This window comes from Paracoccidioides lutzii (genome assembly GCF_000150705.2).
Source record: "Paracoccidioides lutzii Pb01 unplaced genomic scaffold supercont2.2, whole genome shotgun sequence".
NCBI lineage: Eukaryota > Fungi > Ascomycota > Eurotiomycetes > Onygenales > Ajellomycetaceae > Paracoccidioides > Paracoccidioides lutzii.
In genome coordinates, this window is record NW_015440948.1 from 1,456,763 (window position 1) to 1,479,251 (window position 22,489).

At 46.9% G+C, this 22,489-nt stretch overlaps 6 protein-coding genes across 6 annotated transcripts; 3 read left to right on the forward strand and 3 right to left on the reverse strand.

Moving 5' to 3' along the window:
• Positions 1-3,492: 3,492 nt before the first annotated feature.
• PAAG_01114 (transcription initiation factor TFIID subunit 1) lies at positions 3,493-7,153 on the forward strand (the record flags this gene model as incomplete). The annotated part of the gene is made up of 4 exons (XM_015844244.1): positions 3,493-6,569; positions 6,623-6,679; positions 6,749-6,949; positions 7,066-7,153. The coding sequence occupies 4 exons, from the start codon at positions 3,493-3,495 to the stop codon at positions 7,151-7,153; spliced, it is 3,423 nt and encodes a 1,140-aa protein (XP_015701025.1).
• A 1,079-nt stretch (positions 7,154-8,232) lies between these two features.
• On the reverse strand, positions 8,233-11,385 carry PAAG_01115 (serine/threonine-protein kinase cbk1; the record flags this gene model as incomplete). The annotated part of the gene is made up of 4 exons (XM_015844245.1): positions 8,233-8,991; positions 9,044-9,106; positions 9,164-11,094; positions 11,157-11,385. 4 exons carry the CDS (start codon positions 11,383-11,385, stop codon positions 8,233-8,235), a joined length of 2,982 nt encoding a protein of 993 aa, XP_015701026.1.
• Positions 11,386-12,005: 620 nt separating this feature from the next.
• PAAG_01116 (hypothetical protein) lies at positions 12,006-12,532 on the reverse strand (the record flags this gene model as incomplete). Its single annotated transcript, XM_002797211.1, has 2 exons — positions 12,006-12,098; positions 12,359-12,532. 2 exons carry the CDS (start codon positions 12,530-12,532, stop codon positions 12,006-12,008), a joined length of 267 nt encoding a protein of 88 aa, XP_002797257.1.
• Positions 12,533-13,632: 1,100 nt separating this feature from the next.
• Positions 13,633-15,377, reverse strand: PAAG_01117 (FK506-binding protein; the record flags this gene model as incomplete). The annotated part of the gene is made up of 4 exons (XM_002797212.2): positions 13,633-13,838; positions 13,910-14,654; positions 14,727-15,194; positions 15,288-15,377. 4 exons carry the CDS (start codon positions 15,375-15,377, stop codon positions 13,633-13,635), a joined length of 1,509 nt encoding a protein of 502 aa, XP_002797258.1.
• A 539-nt stretch (positions 15,378-15,916) lies between these two features.
• On the forward strand, positions 15,917-19,460 carry PAAG_01118 (DNA polymerase IV; the record flags this gene model as incomplete). The annotated part of the gene is made up of 2 exons (XM_002797213.1): positions 15,917-15,971; positions 16,033-19,460. The coding sequence occupies 2 exons, from the start codon at positions 15,917-15,919 to the stop codon at positions 19,458-19,460; spliced, it is 3,483 nt and encodes a 1,160-aa protein (XP_002797259.1).
• Positions 19,461-21,549: 2,089 nt separating this feature from the next.
• Positions 21,550-22,370, forward strand: PAAG_01119 (DJ-1/PfpI family protein; the record flags this gene model as incomplete). Its single annotated transcript, XM_002797214.1, has 2 exons — positions 21,550-21,568; positions 21,700-22,370. The coding sequence occupies 2 exons, from the start codon at positions 21,550-21,552 to the stop codon at positions 22,368-22,370; spliced, it is 690 nt and encodes a 229-aa protein (XP_002797260.1).
• Between the last annotated feature and the right edge of the window lie 119 nt (positions 22,371-22,489).

Below are 22,489 nucleotides of genomic sequence, written 5' to 3' on the forward strand. Positions count from 1 at the left end.
AAAGTTCCACCAAGAAGAGCACCGGGCAAGGCACAGGTCAGCCATGGTGGAATGAGGACTGCCAGAAAGCAGTGACAACACTACATCGTGCACAGCGCCTAGGCTCTAGTTTTTTACGAGAAGCAAAAAGCAACGTAGCCAGGACCACCAGGAAAGCCAAGAGAGAATACTGGCGAGGCAAGATAGCAGAGGCCTCAGTGGGGAAAGATATCTTTAAGATGATCAAATGGGCCCATTCAACTGGCTCCTTTCATTCCCCCCCTCTTGTAGATGAAGAGACTGGGCGAACGCGAACAACCCCTAGAGAGAAAAGAGACCTTCTGCAACGGGTGCTCTTACAGAAGGCTGCAAGCAGAGAGGATATCCCAATTAGCTGGTCCAACCCACCATCTGTCAAATTACCTTTTCCTGTTGCCTCAGCACATGAGATACAAAGTTCTCTGCTGAACACGGGTAATACCACTCCAGGAACTGATGGAGTGCCAACAGAGGTGCTACGAAAGGCATGGCCACATATTAAGGTATCAGTGGAAAGGCTGTTCAGAGCCTGCCTTAGGGTTGGCTGGCACCCAACCTCCTTTCGAGATGCCACACTGGTTGTGCTGCCTAAGGTCAACAGAGATCCAACACTCCCGCGATCCTACAGGCTTATAGCCCTTCTCTCAACGTTGGGGAAGGGACTGGAACGCCTGGTAGCCCGTAGGCTGGCCTGGACAGCTATACAAGAGAAGATTGTCCACCCCCAGCATTTTGGAGCCCTCCCTGGGCGGGCTGCCTCAGACCTAGTGGCAGCGATGGTTCATGATATAGAGGAAGCCTGGGCCCATGGAAAAGTAGTCTCTCTTCTTACTCTGGACATCAAGGGTGCTTTTGATGCTGTACTCAGAGGAAGGATGCTGCGGAGATTGCAAGAACAAGGCTGGCCACCAAATTTAATTAGATGGGTGGAAAGCTTCATGACAGGACGCACAGGCAGGATCAGATTGGATGGACTCCTGGGAGAGCTCTTTGATATCCCAGCAGGGCTTCCACAAGGCTCGCCAGTCTCACCTATTCTATTCATGCTGTTTATTCAGCCTCTGTTCTTTCTAGGAACTATACAAAGAAGACGTGCACGCTTAGGCTACGCAGATGATCTAGGACTGCTTAGTGCTGGAACCACTCTTGAAGGGAATGTTGTTACTCTCCAGGAGGATTTCAAGTTGCTAAATGATTGGGCCAGCAAAGAAGGGCTGACATTTGATTTTGCCAAAACTGAGATAGCACACTTCACACGGCGCAGAACCCTTTCAAACCCCTCAATCAACCTTGAAACAACATCTGGCACTCACTCTATTACAGCAAAGGCAGTGAAAAGCTCCATAAGATATCTAGGAATCTGGCTAGATAGAAAACTGAGCTTCAAGAAACACGTGGAGACCATGGCGGCTAAGGCACGACAGGTGTCTAATGGCATACGAGCACTAAGCAACACAGCAAGAGGCGCCCCAGTACAACTGCTTAGACAATCCATTCAGGCCTGTGTGCTCTCTGTGCTCTGCTATGGAGCAGAGGCCTGGTGGCCTGGAGCCACACGAATGGAGAAGGGAAAGGAAATCTCCAATCGAATGGATTGCCTAGTCAGAAAGCTAGATCTAGCCCTTAGAGATGCTTGCGAGGGGCACTGCCAGTCTACAAGACCACACCCATTTCAGCTCTACACCGTGAGCTAGGAATCATGCCAATGAAAGAGACACTAGACAACCGGCGTGCTGTATTTGCAGTAAGAATCAAAAAGCTTGACAAGAGGCACCCGCTAGTGAGACGCTCTAATAAAGTAGCTACCACCAAACCCTATACCACACGTCTGTCTAGAGCGTCCAGTCATGCTGGTGGGATAGAAGCATATGACCCTCTACTCACGCCCCCTTGGATGAGATTTCCCAGGAAAGAAGATCTGCAGATTGGGTATGTGGCAGGCCGCACAAAGGAACAGGCAGCACAAGACTTTAAGAGCTGGCTACAACAACGCAATCCCCTGGATCTGGTGGTCTTTACCGATGGTTCACAGATAGAGCACCCTCAGCGTGCGACTGGTGCAGGATGGGCTATATGCTGGGGTAGCGAACACCGTCTAATCTCCACAGGAAACCTGCCAATGGATAAAGCAGAGGTCTTTGACGCAGAGGCAATGGCAGCCCTGCAGGGCCTAAAGGAAGCCACCACCTCGCCTCAGGCGAAGTTTGCCAGCAACGTCTACATTTGCCTAGACAATTTGGAGGTAGCACGAGCCCTTGGATCCGTGCCAAACACCTCTAGCCAGCAGGTCTTCGCGCAGTTTCTGAAAGCCATAAAGGCCTGGCAGAGCAGGGATAGGCTCCCATTGGCCACCCAGAGCAGGGTGGTCATTAGATGGGTCCCAGGCCACGCAGGCGTGGCTGGTAATGAAAAGGCAGATCTTGAAGCCAAAGCAGCCGCAGCGCAGGCAGCAAGTGCAAGCATGGTACCTCAACCTGACAGCATAGGCACTCTAGCTTATATAAAGCGACACACTATGGAACAAACCACACGGGCCTTTGAGAACTACTGGGCCAAAAATCGGCCCAAACGCTATATGGAGCTGGAGATCCCACTAAAGAGAGCCTCAACAGAGGTAAAACTTTCACGCTTCACATTAGGAAAGCTCTATGCCGCCCGATCAGGTCATGGAGACTTTGCAGCCTACCACAGCCACCTTAAGCATGAAGATGCAGAGTGCTACTGCCGGTGTGGACATAGCAAAACTCCAGAACATTTCTACTATTGCACTCTTGCAAGAAAAGCAGCAAAGCGGCGCCGGCCTATCTACAATCTCCGCGAGACACTGGCAACCTCGCGTGGGGCCCTAGAATTCAATAACTGGCTAAGAGAAACAGCCTTCTATCAGAATATCTGTCCAATGCGCCGTCGCGCACCTCCAGATCAGATCCCACAGACCATTCTCTCCTCTGTCTTGCCCCCCATCTTCCTCACCACCTCCTCCTCCTTCCTCTCTTTCCTCTCCTTTCTTTCCTTCCTTGCCTTCCTTCCTATCCGCCTCCCCTACCTCCCTCCCACAAACCTAAAACCTCTCAAAACCTCTGCTCTATGGCAACCGACCCATGGGCTCTGCCGGTGCAGCAATACGCAACCCATTTTTGCCTCATTTGTAAGATAGCTACTAGATAGGTAGTCGCCTACGGGCGTAGCTCTACCCGCCCTATAGTTCGACGCGGACTCTACTAGATCACGTGCCCTTAAGGCACGTGGACTAACCGGGCGTTAAATAAAAACACACACACACACACACACACCATACAAGCTTCTTATTCTCCCTCCGTTCGCCAAACTCCCTATTGACGGTCACCTCCACTGCTGCTATCTGCTGAGAAACCGGAGAATTACATCTCTATTTGGCTCCAAGTTCCAATCTCGATGAAAACTCGGCTTTCTTCTTGCCAGTAAGGCAATCTTGCCCCGTCCTGATCTCGCTTCATGTCGACGACAGCCGTTTACACTCCGCAAGCGATTTCCTCTGACAAGTCAAAGACAAAAGGATCAGTGCCAGACAAGATGCCACATGCGACGGGCTCCGATGGGGTAGAGTCCGATGATGAGGACTTCAACAATGTGATGCGCGAGATCAACGCGCCGACTAACGATGCTTCATTTGATTTCTTACAGCGAGAACTGGAGCCCGGAGAGAAGGCAGACGATGCGGTGGATTACGAGGATATTGATGATGATGATGACCTTCCGGATGAAGAAATCGGTCTCCCTCCCGTTGGGGGAGAAGATGGGAAGACGAGAGAGGTAAATAACGAGTGGGGCGCAATGGAAGGCCTGGAAGGTTTTCTGACAGCAGGGGATATGGAGGGTCAACCGGTGGGGGATGAACTCGATGATTTATTTGGGGATGTCCCTTCATCGCCCGTAGGTGAACAGAAGGATCAAAATGGCGCTCTGCCACAGGCTATGCCAGACGAGATGGTTCCCGATTCCATTGTTGATCCACTCGAGGCTACGCCACTGGTAAAGGAGAATGGAATAGTAGAAACCGCACATGAACAGGATAGAGACTCTACTGTAACTCCTACAGATATGGATCCAGCCACCTTCAAGGAATACCAGCTCCAGCAAGCGCTCTTTGCGATGTCAACGTACGGGCCTGATAACCCTCCCGCTCCCCCAGAGAACCATGAGGAGCTCCTTGCATCTCTTTGGCCCAAATTTGACCGGAATGCAATGCCACGATTCCTCGAACTTCTACCCCCGAAGAAGTCCCATTTTGTAGGCAAATTACCCCTAAAGCCACCGAAACGGATTGTTCCTACAAAACTCAATCTCGAGCTGGCTCAGGACCAGGAACGAGCGTTTCGCACCACTGGCCAAACTCAGAAGCGGGCGTTGGATGCGGACAATCCCTCCATTGTCGTTATTACTCCTCTTACCGACGCGTCGTGTAGTTCAAGTGATGTAATGGATATCACTGATGACCCAGACGAAGAGCTCCCTGGTGGAGTTACTATGCAAGACCTTCAAGTTCTCTGCGCTGATTGGGATATAAAGACTCCAGTGTCTGAGGAAGAGAAAGCGGAGGCCGTCCCAGACATTCTGGAAAATGAGGAGCCTGGTACAGACGATGATGAATGGTTATTTGAGACTAACCGTCCAACTAAAAAGCGCAAACTGGAAAAATCGCCTAAGGACTACATTACTTACTCTCAAATAGACATTCCGTATTTTGACGACCCAATCAGTGCGACCGCCGGGGTTGCTAGGAAGATACATCTTGACATGAATGACCCGTACTTGTTGCTCGACGAACGCGCGACGGAAGCAGCATTACAAAGTCCCAAACATCTGGGGGCTGTGAATCGAGATGAAATGGCTGGAAGTTTCACAAAACGTCTGATTAAACGATACAATATCTCTAATGACGATGCCTACGATATGCTCAAAGAAAACCATCAAAACAAAGTTAGAAGCACTCTCGGGAGTGTGGCGCTTGAGCATAGTTTGCCAGCTGTCCGTCTCCAATGGCCGTACTACAAAACGAAACTCGCGAGACAAGAGGCTCGATCTTTCCATCGTCCAAGTTTAAGCTTTTTCCCGAATCTCCCCGTTTACTTCAAAAAGCCGTTATATATTAAGCGAAAGCATCAGAGGGGCAAAGATGTAAAGACTTTATACAGCTCAACAAAATCCTTGTCTCTTGCCGATAATTCACACGTTCTTTTGCTGGAGTACTCTGAAGAGCATCCAACAATGATGTCCAATTTCGGAATGGGAAGCCGATTCATCAACTACTATCGACGGAAGAACATGGAGGATCCTGCTCGCCCTAAGGCTGAGATTGGAGAGACTGCTGTACTTCTACCCCAGGACAAAAGCCCGTTCTCCATATTTGGGCACATTGATCCTGGAGAAACTACTGCCACGATAGCGACTGGAATGTTCCGAGCACCTGTATTCCAACAAGAGGCAAAACCAACCGACTTCCTTGTGATACGCAACAGCACTGGTATTGATGGGTCAAGTTATTACATCAGGAATATTGAATATATCTACGTCGCTGGTCAAGCGTTCCCATCGGTCGATGTACCGGGTCCGCATTCGCGGAAGGTCACAACAGCCTCCAAGAATCGGCTGAAGATGATATGCTATCGGCTTCTCAGGAAAAATAAGAACCACAGGATCAGCGTTGCTGACATCACTGAACATTTCCCGGAATCAAGCGATATGCAGAATCGACAAAAAATGAAAGAATTCCTACAGTTTTCCAAGGACCATAAAGAATGGGAGATGAGACCCGGAGAGCCTATTCCTGATGAGGATGTTTTGCGCAGCTATGTAAAGCCAGAAGACATTTGTCTTCTTGAAGCTATGCAAGTTGGCCAGCAACACCTTCACGACGCAGGTTACGATAACGATGAAGATGATGCAGATGACGATGAGAAGGAGGGTGAAAGTTTGGAACAACAGCTGGCCCCGTGGAAAACCACCAAGCATTTCTTATCTGCCACTCAGGGGAAGGCAATGTTACAGATACATGGAGAAGGAGATCCCACTGGGCGCGGAGAAGGGTTTAGCTTCATCAAAACTTCTATGAAAGGAGGCTTTAGGGCTGTTGGAGAGAGTGTTGAAGATAAACTGGATGCTCAGAGACTGAAAGAGAATGGTGGCCATAGCTACAACGTTGCTCGACAGCAAAAATCCTACGAGGAGTCGATCCGTCGTGTCTGGGATGCACAAAAATCAAGCTTATCCTCCACTATTGAACACTCGGATGATGAAAGTGATATTGACCACGAAGAGACAGATGAGATATTTTCTCACCCAAGAGCGAGGTCGGAGCGCCCAACTCCGGGGCTAGGTCGCCGTGATGATGAGACTACCAGTCAATTTAGTCGCATGAGCACTTCTAGCCAGACTGGCAAGATTATGAAAATTACGCGCAAGATACGTAACTCGAAGGGCGGCTACGATGAAGTTCAGGAGATTGTTAAGGATCCCCGCGTGATCAAACAGTACGCAAAGCAGCGGCATGAAGCTGAATCGCGGAACCTCATGTGAGTATCTTCATTAACATATCCATTGCCGGAAAAATTACTAACATATCCAGACTTGGTGATATCAAACCAACGGGCGACCCTGAAACAGATGCTCGCCGCGTGAAACAGTATGGCCTTCTAAATGTTCACCCCTGACTCTTGACTTTTAATCACCATCTAACACTGGCATTTATCAGGCTTCACCTCGAACTTCAACGTCTTCAACGCAACAAGGAGCGTCGCCATGCCCGCGAGAGACAAAAAGGCATTACGACTGACAGCCCCGTAAGGTCCCCTGGGGCTGTGGCCTCCCCGTCCACGACTGGCCCGAAGGGAGGAGGAACGCAAAGAAAATGCGCAAACTGTGGTCAAGTCGGACACATCAAAACTAACAAAAAGTGTGCTAAATATTCATCTTATCAATCCCCGGAAATTAAATAACAATCCTCAACTCATCTTTTAATCACAAAGCTGACCTAAGGCCCCTATCATTCTGGCCACCCACCACATTTAGGCTCTGTCCCCTCTTGAACGGTACGATGAAGGCCGAAGACGGTACTAGCGGCTCCGCATTTGCCATGGGAGCACCTCCAGCGCTATAATCGAATCCGCGAATGCCGTTTTCCCTATCTCTAATTCCACGAAACATCCGCAGGCTAGCTTTGGATTAAGCTTACCCACAGTTGTGACTGACCACAGCACACCATCCGGCAGCACTCAATATCCCCATACCTCCCCCATGAGACGTTCCCTCCGCCTCACTAGCCGTGCTCCTCCTTGAAATTTGTCAACGGTTCCTTTCCCCCACTTTCTAGTGTTTATTTGTATTTACTTATAGCTCCCAATTGTCCTAGAGCTAACTCAAAGTTATCTTCAACGGTTTCGTATATCGTATTTAACAACTCCTTGCCCCTTCCTTCCCCAAACAAGTCCTTTGATTTCTACATTTCTCGCATTATATTTGCACAAGCTACGTATCGGTCATGCATACCAATTCACTCCGTTTTGTTTATCTGTTTTCCTTTCCTTCTGCAGTTGTTTTATGGATCAAAGAACAATAAATCTGACAGACAACATGGGGGGCAACGGCCAGAGAGATACCATGGTATTTGTTTTGTTTTGGTTTTTTTTTTTTTTTTTTGCTCTTTCGTCTTTTCCTACATCGATAGCTGTACATACATGTTTACGATACAAACTACATATCCTTGGCGTGTGGAAGAGAGCCCAGTTTGCTAAGGAAGATCAATGTTGGAAGGCATTATTACATTGAACAGAATAGGAGTTCCGAGTTCAATTCTGGTAGAAGCTGTTCTAGCAATGTCCACGAATACAAGTGGACGTAAACAGACGGTGCCCTCTGAGAACCCCTAATCTCCTTTTCCCTTGGAGGTTAACAATAATAACATCGCCGATCTCGCACTCTACAGCGTGGCAGTCGGATAAAAGATAAAGAAGGAACCCAAGTAACTAGACTAAACGAGTGACCAATGCAAAGCAAAATAACTCATGTCCAAAAAACATACACGAGGGGTCTGATTTCAGAAAGTGAAAGGCATATAGACTACTTGCCACGAAACAATTGGGAATGTTTAACAAGCGGTGTGAATTGGTGTCCATTGCTCTGTGGACAAGAAAGAAAAGGAATCGTATGTGTAGGTCCCATAGGCTGAATTATAGGTGCTTAACGTTCGTGTCCGACCAAAGATCTCCCACGCTCATTCTCAAACCCAAGCAGAAAGTCCTTGGGCCGTCGATACGTATATCCCAAAAATGCCCCTCTTTTGCGAAGATTCAGCGCCTGCCGACCGATCGTTTCGTCGCGTAGAATTTTGTCCCTTGGCCGCTTCCGCTCTTTCTTCTTCTTGTGAGTCTTTTCCTGTCCGTTACCCTCAAGTTCTGCCTTGCCGTTCTTGTTCAGTACCTCCTTCATGCTTGCCGCCTTAGGGCCGTCGGTTTGATATCCGATGTCCATCACATGAACTGTACGGCTTGAATCCAGGTTGTTAGCAACCGGATCGGGAGCTTCGGTTTCAGGACAAGAATCGCCATGGCTCGAGCCATCTTCTACGTCACTGATCGGCTCTTCATCTTCGAAATATTTTGTGTCTTCCCAGCTTTTCACTTTGGGAACAAATGGTGGTTTGCGACAATGAAGTTCTTCCCATCTAATACCTCTGAAAAACGGATGGTCCTTAATATCACCGGCATCATCGGGATAGACATAATATCCTTGGTAATTTCTGCTTTGCTTGTCCGCTGGGCGATTAAGAAGCTCTCCCGGAAGTCGCTTTGAATGGACATAGTCATTCAACATGTACTTTCTCGAACACAGGCGGTATTCCTTCTCCTGGAGCATCTGTCCAATCAAATCGATTGCTTCGGAAGATATTAATCTGTCTGAGGCCTTTTCGACTGGAAAGTATAGTGTTTCCGGGTTTTTCTATCATCAAGTCAGAGGAGTAATCAAATTAGAAAGTTCATCCCCATCTTACCAAAATTTTGACTTTGGTGTCATGGCGGGTTTCGGCAGCAAACGGAGTAAACCCATACAGGCACTGGTGATTAGTTAGACACCCATATAGTAAGTGATAGAGGGCTTGACTTTTAACTACCTCGTAGAGAATTACACCAACGCTCCACCAGTCACACCTGCCATCGTATAAATCGCCACGTATAACCTCAGGGGCCATATATTGACTTGTACCTACTACACTTCTCGCAAGCTTCCTCATTTCCTTCCAATTCTTCCAGCACAAGATATCTTCTTTCGGACCAGGTCCACGTATGTCAGGAGCGCCATCTTCGCTTGTCCCAGAAGATCTGTTGCTGCCTTTCTCATGCTGAAGCCCCGCAGCTTTAGCTGCTTCCTTTTGATCCTGTGAATCGCCTTCGACATGGATACCCAGCTTCTTAAGCAAAGAATGCCGATGATTATTAAAATATGACTGATCGTGAGACCAATGACCGTCAAACGCAAGCCCGAAGTCAGAAATCTTCAAGTGCCCGGAAGCAGAAATGAGAAAATTGTCGGGTTTCACGTCTCTATGTATCCACCGGAGTCTGTGCGCTTCTTCGATACAAAGCACCATCTCTGCCACATACCATCTCGTTACATCTTCAGACAGGATATTTTTCCGGATCAACAGACCCAGGAAATCTCCCCCAACCATGTAATCCATGACTAAATACAAATTATTGACGTCTTGGAAGCTTGCAATGAGTGGTACTATCCATCTAGATTTCTCAGATGCAACTAGAAAGTCTCTCTCGGCGCGCAGATGTCCCTCCTGGCAGTTCCTCAGCATATCAGATTTGCGGATGACCTTCATGGCGTAAACTTCTTTTTTCATTTTGCTGATATCTCTCCGACGAGATGTTCTCACATCCACCGCGGATCTCAAGGTTTCAATCGCACTAGCTTTGATATAGCTTAGGTCACTCTTCGGGGTTGCCCTCCCAGCATCTGCGACAGCTGTTTTATGCGAATCCATGCTCTTTTCTTTGACGAGACGCACAACACCAAAACTGCCCTTCCCGAGGACCTTAATGACTTCATAACCCGCGATTAAAACACTCTCCCCATTTCGCAGGAAATTGCAGCGCGTTTTGAGAACGCGGTCTTGGCGCAGGTACTCAGATTCCTGGCGGTTCCAGGCCTGTCGAGTTTTTGCTCGCTCTTCTGAAGTGAGGGGTAGCGAGTACAATTTCTCTTCTAACTCCCGATATCGCTGTGCACGCGGGCTATCGCCTGAAAGAATAGAACTGAAATGGGTTTCCAAATATATCTTCGCAGTTGCAGTTGCTTCGACAGTGAGAATGGATGGAACAACAGGGGGGGCCTCGTTCGTATGCTGCAATTCCCGGTCAGAACCGGTACATAACAGAACACTTTTATCCAGTGCTTTGATACTGCTGTTCACATTTTCTGGTTTTGCAAACTGCAGTGAAGTTGGGGTGCCATCAGAAGTCGGATTTGTAGACTGGCTGAATGGAGATGAGCCACTTCCGCTTTGGGTAGCTGTAGACGGATCGGAGTCATCCTGCGGTTCATCTCGAAGCTTGTCGGGACCAGCTGTACTGGACTGGGCCTGGATACTTGGTATAGTTGGGATCCCAGGCCTTGATCGCAGGTTGGCACGATGAACAACAGTTGGCTGGCCAAAAGTCATTGACAGCTTCTGGGAGAGCCGATGCGAGAGCCCCGGACTTGACTGACTCCGACGAACGCGGAACAAGGGATGCTTGTCGTTCGTTTCCGCAAAGTCTTGTGTCTGAGGAACCTTCAAATACTTTCCTGAACAAGTTTGCTGCCCTCCCTCTCGGTCAACGTAGGGTGAAATTGCAGCCAGCCGCGAGAACACCCTAGAAGATCTCTCTTGCGTGTATATCGGAGACGGCGAATTGTTCCCCAACTCGCCGTATGGTATCTTTTGCATTGGGAAAAATTCATTGGGCATAGCAGTCGGCCCGAAAGACGCGAGGTGTCCTGGTTGAGCATCTGGACTCCCCTGGTAGAATCCTCTCCGCGTGGATGATCGGGAGTCTGCACGTTATAACTGAGTGTAAGTAAAAAGTTGCATATAGATAGATGAACAGTGCAACTACCTCCGCTGCCTCGCAACTTCAGCATGGATAACAGACTTGAGCTCTTTCTTTTGATGAATGCCTTGACTTTCTCCTTGCCTACAGGACCCGCCGCAATTCCGTCCGAAGTTGATGTGAGCGAGCCAATGCAACGTGTATCAGCGTCTCCTTCAAGGATGACCTTATTCGGAGAGAGAAGTCCAAAAAAGCTTCTGGACGTCCGTATCTTTCTCTTTTGGCCAGTCGTCATAATCCAACTGAAACATCAGATCCAATCATACGTGAAAAGAACGTTAGTGACGCGAGCCTAAGAGAGCCAATTACCTCTGGCTGCGTGAATAAGTTATGAAATAATAAAAAAGAATCTGTATGATAGCGATCGCAGCTTTGCTAGTGCCATAAAAATGCCAACGATGTTGATATATAAGATGATAAAGCTGAAGTTTGTAAAATGCGTTGACAGAAATTTATTCTTTTTTTTTTTTTTTCCTTCCCCTTTTGGAACTGAGAGGCATTCCCATACTAGAAAGTGACGCACAACTCACAACCAGCAAGCACAACCGTCATCCAGTTCTCTCCCTCTTGCTGAGTAATAGAATATAACATCCCAGAAGGCAAATGCGAACAGGGTGAATTCACTGCGCTGTCGTATATCTATGCCCATATTGAGGGAGGTGAGTATGCATGCGGAAACACGGCGCCAGGGAAGTGCTCCCCCCCCCCCGGCTGCCAGCGAGTGGTCGGAGGTTTTTGTTCCATGTTAGGCAAGAAACTGCAGCAGAAGGAACGCAGCGTGCTGCATTCGCGTGTATCATTCGACACAACAAGCCCGGTGTGTCTATTGGCTGCAGGATCTGATCTTCGAACCATTTACGTCTCAAGCGAACCGTTCACGTTCGGATACCCTAGTTGGCAGAGGTAATACCATTTTGCGGTGGTGCGCTGAGGATCATAGTGCGAATCCTGTGCCAAGCCCGTGAAGAGCCAGAGCATTAGTTTATCGTATGTATGTTCTCTTGGAAGAAAGGTGGTAAATCAATCCCAACATGGGTTTGGCCATTATATTTTCAAGTCTTTCTGCGGGCCATTAGCCATTATTCTGCTTGGAGAAACAGCTTTGGTCCGGGACCCGGATGGTCAAGGCTCGATTCACCCGTTTCAATCGCTGTCTGTCGGATTGGGCAATCGGATCACAATCGCAACATGAATTCCAACATCAGAACCTGATCCCTCAAGGCAGGTACTGGGATTAGTCCCAGTCTCTTGGTCGACAGGTTCACAGCCATGATGGATATAGACTTGCGGTCAATCATGAAATCAGCTCGCAGGGAGGTCTGCGATCTTAAAATTGTGCCATCGGTGGCGAGTGGCCTTTCAGTGGACCCCAGGTAGGGCATTGCACCTACTAGAATAATATTAATAGATAATAGTTCGCATTTTCTGAAGAGAGCACTCGAGGTTCTCTGCTACAGAACTGGAGCGATTTCCGTCGGGTTGACCCAATCTTATGACTCTGTTAGCGGGAGATAAATTTTCTTTTTGTGCACCCTGGAGACAACATGTTGCTTTGGGCCTTTTTCTTTCAAGAACTGATCGATATAAGAGGTTTCTCCCCCTCACTGCGGACCATTGGGAGGTTATGAGGTGCTGACGCTGTATCTTAAAGAGCAATTGTACAGCGGGATTGGGAATTTCAAGGGCTGAAACTCAGATTCGAGACAGTGATGTAACAGCGCATATTCAAATGGTCAAACCATCCAGTCAATTGTCTCACGCAGTATATCTGAAAATAGGTGGAAACGAGAGACCCGCTGTGAACAACGACAAAAAAAAAAAAAAAAAAAAAAAAAAAAAAAAAAAAATTGGGGCTGTTCAAATCGCCGGATGCCCTGACAATCACGTGTTGAAGCATGCCCTAAGGTCTTAGACACTTTATATTCCCGCGTAGGCTGCTCCATAATAAAACCTAACGCTTTTCCAGGATTGCTCATACATCTAACTACGAAGTAGTTATTTCTTCGATAAAATTATGAAATAAATCTACAATATAGCGCAGCTTTTGATACCAGTAAGCACATACACCGGGCAATGAAAACGAGCAAAAGAGAGAGTTGCAACACCCTTGGGTCTGCATCAACGAAAAAAAAAAAAAAAAAACCAGATAGCATGCAAAATTAGCGAAACAACCGATTCCTTTGTCAACTCCATTATGATGTCCGGATTCCTAATAAATGTCCGGTGTGCAATATACAAGTCAGATACCATGATCCCGACGGACAGGGGAAACAGACCACCAGATCATCAAGGAACCCACGGGATTGAACACAAAAGAAAAAGAAAAGGGGGATGGAATAGAATGGACACCAATACAGAAAATAACAGCCTGCTCCAAGGAATACTAGGCAAAATTCGGAGCAAAAACTTTTCATGGGAGATCTCAAAAAAAAAAATGGATAGCAAAAGTACAAAATGGGAATCTAGAACACGGACTCTTAATCTATTTGATGTCAAGAAGCTTGACATCGAAAATAAGTTTCGAGTTGGCGGGAATTCCTGGGAGGGCTTTCTTGCCATATGCAAGATGGGCTGGAATAGTTACTCTTCGTTCACCTCCAACAGCCATGCCAGGGATTCCAATGTCCCAGCCCTTGATCACTTCTCCGCTACCAAGTTTAAAGGAGAATGGTGGTCCTTTCTTGTTTGCTGCATAGACGGTTAGTTAAACATGACCCACCAAAAAGGCCAGGCCGTTCAAGATAAAGAGGGGTACTTACCATCAAAAACTTTGCCGCTTTCGAGTTTTCCGATATATCGCATAGACACACGATCTCCCTTCTTGGCAACGCGGCCAGTTCCCAATTTCTTGTCGTCGAGTTTGACTCCTTGGACCTCCTTGACGCCAAGGGTACCGGTAGCAGAAGCCTTCTTGTCACCATCTTTCTTTGGAGGTGAGGGGGTAGGGCCTTGTTCAAGGTTTTTGGCAAATTGAACTTTCTTGTCCGACTTGGTGGGCTCTGAAGTTTTCACTGGTATTTCCACTGCCTCCCCGTTGTTTTTCTTCAGCTTCTTCAGCTGTTTCTTGCTGAGCTTGGTGTTGCCATTTGTAATTGGCTCAGATACAGGCTTGCCTGTCTTTGACATCATGTCATCTAGATTGGCACCATCATCTCCTGAATCTTCTGCGGGTCGCTTGTTTTTGCCCTTCTTGTCTTTCTTGAAAGCGGGCTTCACAGCTTCCTCTTCATCGGTGTCGATTTCAGTAATGCGGGGATCATCCATATCATCCAACTCATCGCTTTCGTCATCTTCACCCATGAGTGCCAATTCGTCTTCATCAGGACTCAGATCATACTGGAGAATATCATTCTCCTCATCGCTCTCATCGCTATCCTCCATTCCATTGGGTTCATGCGAAGGCATGACGTAGTTACCAGTGATATAAACAGAATGTGTTCCGGTAACCTTGAAAAAGATGTGCTCATCCTCAGCAACAACGAAGTCAAGGGGTTGTTGGCAATTCTACATATAAAAAACAATGATTAGTTCACAAACTCCTAAAAGTCTAGAAGAGCTGAGGCATTCCGAACAAACCTTCTGTGGATCAAGAGTGCAGACAACTACTTCTTCCATTTCAAGGCCCTCCGAAGTGTCATTCTCATCATCATCATCATCATCGTCGTCATCTTCGCCAGTGGCCTTGGCCTTTCCTTTGATTAAATTGGAAACGGCAGCCTTGAGATCAATATCATCCCCGTCAGACTCATCCTCGTCATCGTCCTCGTCCATAGCATCTGCCATTTCCTTCAGCGCAGCAAGCTGCCTTGCTTGCTTCTGTTTGGCAGGATCGCTTGGGCCTCCATTAGACTCATCTTCTGAATCTTTGCTTTCATCCTCGTCCTCAGAATCTCCCTCAGAATTACTATCATCAGAATCATCGTCAAGATCCATTCCTGGTGGTGGTCGGACGATCTTCAATGTAGCGCGGGGTGGCTTGCCCTCAGTATCAGCATCAAATTCAGGTTCACAATCTGGATCGATAGCGGCCATAGTGACGCGGAACTAATTTCATTGTTACAAAAAAGCGTTAGATAAAGGCAAGGACAGATTAATAGATTCAGCCCAAACCGCAGCGATTGCTCAACTAGTACGTACCATGGCAGAAGCACCTGCAGCCGCAGGGATCAAGATACCGCCTGGTGGCACCTTCACGGCATACAGAGCAACTGGGTGAGTGGAAGACATGTTGAGCTAGACGAAATGTTAGGAAAAAATGCGAAGATGTTAAGGATTAAAAAGAAAGTCTATGGAAAAGCTCAAAGGAAAAACAAGACAAGGAGCGAGCGAGATATATATTTGTGTTTTACTGAGGAGTGAAAGAAAACGGACACAGGAGAAAAAAAAAATATCTCCGAAGTCAACAAACGGCAGAATTATTATTTAAGTTTCTGCAGTAGACGCTTTGACCAGTAGCAAGCTGCGTAATACTTTCTCAGTGGAGTTTGATATGCGTTAGTCTATTCTTGGACTAGCATAAGAAACGCGGCCCCACTAGTTAATTGACGGCGCTTAATAACTTAGAAGTATCGTTTATTGCGATTGTTTGTTAAATCATGTGGTTTCGCCCCTCCGTGTCAACCTGGTTGATGCGCGTCACAACTTCGGAGGTTTGGAACTCCGCAAGTAGATATATCCAAAGGTTTGTCCTCATTCCTTAATCGGTTGCTCTGTCTGGACTACTGGTGCTAGATATGTCTGTCTCTATACCTTCATAGGTCCCCATCATGGGCTCAAGGCTAGAATCAGGCTCTAACGCTGTGCGCAAGAGAATCGAGAACCGTAGGTGTCTACAGAATTTCCAGATCCCATTCGTTCCCCCTGTTAATATATATCGTTGCAGATGTGTTTGATAATGAAGATGGGGAAGAGTATGAGGGCTCAAGCTTCGGTGGCTTTGGCGACTATTTCCGACGCAAGAAGTTGAAGTTACAGAACCGTGATTCCGAAATCCGCGCATCATCGCCCAATAACCCGCCTATATTCCGTGGAGTAGTAGCACACGTTAATGGTTACACACAGCCATCTCTAAACGATCTTCACCGTTTGATTGTGAGTCATGGAGGAGGATTTCTTCAATATTTGGATGGGAAAACCTCCGCCACCCATATATTATCAAGCGCCTTGACACCAAAGAAACGAGAGGAATTCAGAAAATACCGCATCGTGAAGCCTGGATGGGTGGTTGAAAGTGTGAAAGCTGGACGCCTTTTACCGTGGGATAAATTTAGGGTTGTGGATGAGGGGCAGTCGCAGAAAGTACTCACATTTGGAGGCGATGGCCAAGTACAAAGTCAGGCTAACATTCAATTTCGCAGCTACCGGGATCATACAGAGACGAGTTGGTATACTTCACAGATAAAATCTGGGTCTGCTGACATCACTGAGAAGATGGAAACTACTGTCGCCATATCTCCATCAGGGACAGAAGATACCGCTGCAATTTCCCCTTCCTCCCACGATCCAAACTTGGCAGTCGAAAGTGACCTTGGAAATGATATGTCCCCAACACGGAGCGACAGTATTCCTGACGAGGCAATCGCTGGGTCCGATCCCCATGGAGAACTAGGAAACACACCATCGCAACGCAAGTCGCTAATCTCGGAAGAAACCAAGCGTCAAGGGCCTGTTTATGATCTCCAGAATCACGTTGATACAAAATCTTCAATGACCTCTGAGATGTACAATGCCAAGTTGCTTTCTGATCCTCATTATCAAAACTCAAGTGTGGTTAATTCCAAATTCATACAGCAATTCTACTGCGAATCACGTCTTCACCATCTCTCTACATGGAAAGCTGAACTCAAAGCCCAGATCCAGAGTGCCGCCCAAGACAAAGATTTAACACGAAAACCTGCTAGACATGTGCCTGGAGTACGAAGATACGTTATGCATGTCGATTTTGACAGCTTTTTTGCTGCAGTGTCTATACGAAAACATCCCGAGCTCGCTGACCAGCCCGTCGCCATCGCACATGGCACTGGTCCAGGGTCTGAAATTGCAAGTTGTAATTATCCCGCCCGTTCTTTTGGTATTAAAAATGGGATGTGGATGAAAGGTGCCCTGCAGATGTGCCCACACTTGAAAGTACTTCCTTACGACTTTGCTGCATATGAAGAGGCTAGCAGAAACTTTTATGATGTTTTACTTTCAATCGATGGAATTGTCCAAAGCGTTAGCATCGACGAAGCTCTTGTGGATATCACAAACATCTGCCTTGATGCTGGCGGTTCGGACGGTATTGGTATTTCTGAGGGCTCAATATATCGGGAACAGGCAAAAGCCGATGAAATAGCGCAGAAATTGCGGGATTCCGTTAAAGAGCAAACTGGCTGCAATATATCTGTCGGCATTGGTGGCAACGTGCTACAGGCCAGAGTTGCCCTAAGAAAAGCAAAACCAGCTGGCCAATTTCAACTGAAACCTGATGCAGTCCAAGATTTCATTGGCGAGCTTACTGTGAAAGATCTCCCAGGTGTTGCTCATAGTTTGGGAGGGAAACTGGAAGAGCTTGGTGTCGTTTTCGTCAAAGATATCCGTGAACTTAGCAAAGAAAAGTTGACATCCAGCCTAGGACCCAAAACCGGTGCAAAACTATGGAACTATGCCAGAGGTATAGATAATACGGAAGTGGGAATACAAGTTCCTCGAAAGTCAGTATCGGCTGAGATTAGCTGGGGTATTAGATTTGTCAGCCAAACCCAGGCTGAAGAATTCGTTCAAAGTTTATGCGATGAACTCCATCGAAGACTCGTTGAAAATCTAGTTAAGGGAAAACAGTTGACAATGCGGATCATGAAAAGATCTGCTGATGCACCACTAGAACCTGCGAAACATCTTGGACATGGCAAATGCGATACATTCAACAAAAGCGTCGCTTTAGGGGTGGCCACTAATGCCAGCGATATTATTGGGCGGGAGGCCATCTCAATTTTACGGGGTTTCAAATTCTCTCCCGGTGACCTGCGGGGTTTAGGGGTTCAAATGACAAAGCTGGAACCCGTTAAACAAAGTAACGTTAGGAGGGTTGAAAGCAGTCAGAGGCAGCTCAGTTTCAAACCATCTAGCCCTTCCCCAAAAATGGAGACTCCAATAGATCCCGATGAGATCAGTACTCCTCGGAAAGGAGATCCGTCCAGCAAATATTTACCAGCATCGTTTAAAAGCTATCCGTTTTTAACTGATTCTTCTCAAAAACCATTGAACCTGACAGGGACGCAATTTATGCTGCCAACACAGGTGGACCCTAAGGTGGTAGCAGAGCTTCCGATGGATATTCGATCGAAATTGGCTCCTAGACAGAAACATAATCAGTCTCCTCGCCCAGAATCACCCTCCCGGGCTGCGGCACAGTTGCCACCTCAGTCGCAGCTTGATCCCGAAATGCTTACTGAATTACCTGAGGATGTCCGAGCGGAAGTATTGGGTTATTACAAGCGACCACTGAGTCCTCAGCCGGAGTCTCCACAGTTTGGCATGCCAAGGCATAATCGGACTGCAGCTTCAAGAGCCAGCAAGAGGGTTCCCACCCCAACAAAGACCAGAACAGGACGAGCGCGTGGGCGACCATCTAACAAACTTTCTGGGAATACGACACTCCTACAGTCGAGTTTCATTAAATCACACCCCCCAACCGCACTAGCTTCTGTCCAGGAATCTATATATGCGCCCAGTTTCCCTCAGGCTGAACTTGGCGGAATTTCTGCTGATTTCCTTGCCGCATTGCCTGAAGATATACGGCGGGAAGTTCTCGAGGAGCACAAACGCTCCCGTCTCCAAAAGCGAGCGGGACTTAACCTACCTCCACCGACGCGTAGGTCTCTATTTCACAAACCGACTCCACGGATCCCAGAACAGAAAAGGCTTACTCTCCCTCCACGTCCGGAAAAGCCTACATTTACATCAAAGAAGTTGTCAACACTACCTGATCTACGCATTGCATTAGATGAATGGTACGGAGCTTTTGAGACCGAACCTCCATACGAAGAAGATGTAACTGCGCTCTCAAAGTATTTGAAACGTGTGGTGCTGGAGGAGAAGGACATAGCTAAAGCAGTTGCTGTAGTTGGCTGGTTAGCATGGTTAATAGACAATCCCACCACTAAAGCGCCCAAGACTGACCACGGCGGAAACTCAGAAAAATTAGATATATGCAAGACAATTGATCATACAGAGACAAGAGAGGTGTGGATTAAGGCGCTTCAGAGCCTTCGCGATAATATTAGCGATGCTGTTAAAGAACGGGGTTTGCCTCCTGTTGAATTTACTTGATGAACGAGGGTTCGCTCAGCTGTTAATTTTGAACAGAATTTTGTTGAGGGATCAACCCCTGTCTCGCACGCTTTTCTACTTGGGTTGAATACATCGCAATTTATCCCCTCACGACTCTTACGATAAGTGGGTCATGGTCGATGCTGTTAAACCGAGCGTCAAGGCCTTGTTTATGCGGTGTTTTATGTCAATCCTTCATCACCAGAGTTCAGAAAAAATACGTTTGGCGATTGTGGAAAGGGAGAAAGAGAAAGTAGGAACATTCAAACGCGACACCAACCACCATCTCCCCATTCTACCCAATATGTCCTTTGGCCTCAAAAGACACAAGAATTGCTACCAGAGAACATGTTTCTCCCTGCTCCTCACCAACATGACGAAAATACCGCTCTACGCAAGCTACAGTTTGAAGGTCGATCTACGTCTCGATCCGAATCAAAATTCACCATATTGAGAAAGCAATTGTCCGGTAATTTCGTCCCATGACATCTTTCTTCAGTATACAATGCAGACATTTACCAGCAGTGAGCGACATTGACTTAGTACAGTTACCCTGATATTGAATTTTTAAACTTTCCCGCCAATCCGTGGACAAGTTTAGTTGGCTAAGAAGTTTTCTCTTTTCTTTCACCCCTTTTTATTAATAATAATAACAATTTATTTACTCTATTTTGTGCAAGGGCAGAGACTCAAAATTTGTTGAGATGCATCTCTCTTTCAAAATGGGGCAATACTCGTTTTGAAAATAATTTTCAAAGGAAAAGTTGGAAGAAGGGTTAAGTGCTCTCTCTGATTGCTTTCTTGTGAATTATTGGAAGCGTTGCATAATCGTCCAAATGTATGTGATTGATTATCAACCAAAAATTGAACGAAGCTATGACAATGGTTATATAAATACAGAAACAGCAAAGCAAAGTTTTACATCCGACCCAAATTTCAACCTTGAGAGCGATAAAAAGATGTCATATATCCACACGGGATTTCCGAATCTCTGTAGTTAATCAACTAACTATCCTTGGAAGGCTTGTTAGTATCGTGCTTCCGTGTTTGGCCAGCGCATAACTCACATCGATTGTGTCAGATCCTCCCAAGTAACAATTGACTGTGCGTGCCCTTCAAACGGTTTGCGTTAAACCCCACCTCCCAGGTATAAACAACAGATCCTTGAACGGAGAACTGATCGCAGCTTGTCCCAGACCTGGGACACAAAGACAAGTATCAGAAGTGCCCCTTCAGGTAACCGAAAATGACTTACGATTGTCACTTCAATGGGTGTACGCTGCGTAACGGCAGAGAACCTTGATAAACTCCGACGCCCTAGGAAGCCTGGATTTTTCAAGTGTCCGAGGGACGATTTCCCTCCTCAAACGCATTCCGTTGTCCCTTTGTGATCTGCAACAGGCGGAATGAAATTACGCAAGCGGAATTCTCCACATAGAACGTGAAGAGCACAAAACGGATTCATCGCGTTTATGCAGCTTATGAAACGCTTCTGGTAGTTAAGCCAAGAGTGTGAAAGTCCCATGTCAGATGCAGCGCAGTGCGGAGGGCAGGATGGTGATATCTGATATCTGGCACATTTTTTGACCCACAGTTCGATCAAAGGGCGCTTAGACAATGTATACTACGAGCTGTGTCCAAAAAGATGACGGGCTCATGAAACTATCTCGAGTAGTCTGTTGCTGGGTTCTGTTTGGAAACCGGCTGAGCTATATATATATGACCCCGCTTCTGGTGGAATTCTTCGTCAATAACCTGCAGTTTCGAATATCACTAGAACAACGTGTAACTTCGAATTTACTAACTTTAGCTGAAAGTTAAGAGGCAGCATCGCTTGCCCAATTTATTTCTCCGTGAGTTTATCAAAGTTTCCCACTACTTTTCAATTGCTGGCTCTCTTTCTAGACTGACAACTTTTCGTTATTAGCCGTTTCTACCCTCAAAATAAGAGGAATACTTTTTAGTTCAGTTATTCTCATTGTTTGAGTTTCGACAGGTAGTTGGCAGGAACGTTAACTTGGGTTTCACTCTTGTTTTGAAAGTGCTGGATTTTATATTAATATCGATTTTTTGGGTAGTCATCATCGCCATGACAGTGGATGAGCCAGGTATGAAGAAAGCGAAATTCCAATTGAGCTGAACATTTCTTTTGCTACAAATTGCTACGGCTATGCTCGTGCCGCTCGCGTGCCCGTTGTCAGTCTCAACGGAGATGCGACTAACACATCCATCAATTCAGCTCCCGTTCACTATGCTATTCTTCTCTTCCCAGGCTTCCAAGCCCTGGATGCTTTCGGTCCGCTCGACATCCTAAACGTCATATCTCTGGACAAACATATAAAGCTATCCATAATCGGTCCGACACTGGACCCAGTCAGTACGAAGTCTCCAATTCCAAACACAAACCCCCAGAATTCCACTTCATATCAGTTTATCGTCCCAACCCACACGTATGACGCTCCGCCAGAGAATATCGAAGTGCTCCTTGTCCCCGGTGGATTTGGCACGCGGTGCAAAGAGACAAGTGCAGCCACTATTAAATTCATTGCGGATACATATTCCCACGTTCGCTATTTACTTACTGTTTGCACTGGAGGGTATCTGGCTGCGCAGTCGGGTGTCCTGGATGGCAAGAATGCTACAACAAACAAAGTCATGTTCAACTTTGTGGCAAAGAAGAATCCGACAGTGAAGTGGGTGCGTAAAGCGCGATGGGTTGTGGATGGTAATATTTGGACGTCATCGGGAATCAGTGCAGGGATTGATGCGATGCTGGCGTTCGTGCAGGCTATCTACGGAAGAGATTTGGCGGTTAAGACGGCGGCAACCCTTGAATATACATGGCATGAGGACTCGACCGTAGATCCGTTTGCGGAAACAACCGCTACTTATAAATTTGATCTTGATTAAAGAATGTTGGGGTGAGGGAATGTTAGCTAAATGATGCGGATGTGCGATGATGAGTTTAGATAGAATAATATTCGAAGTCAATAGTTCATTTGCCATTGGCGACGATGCGTTCAGCCAAT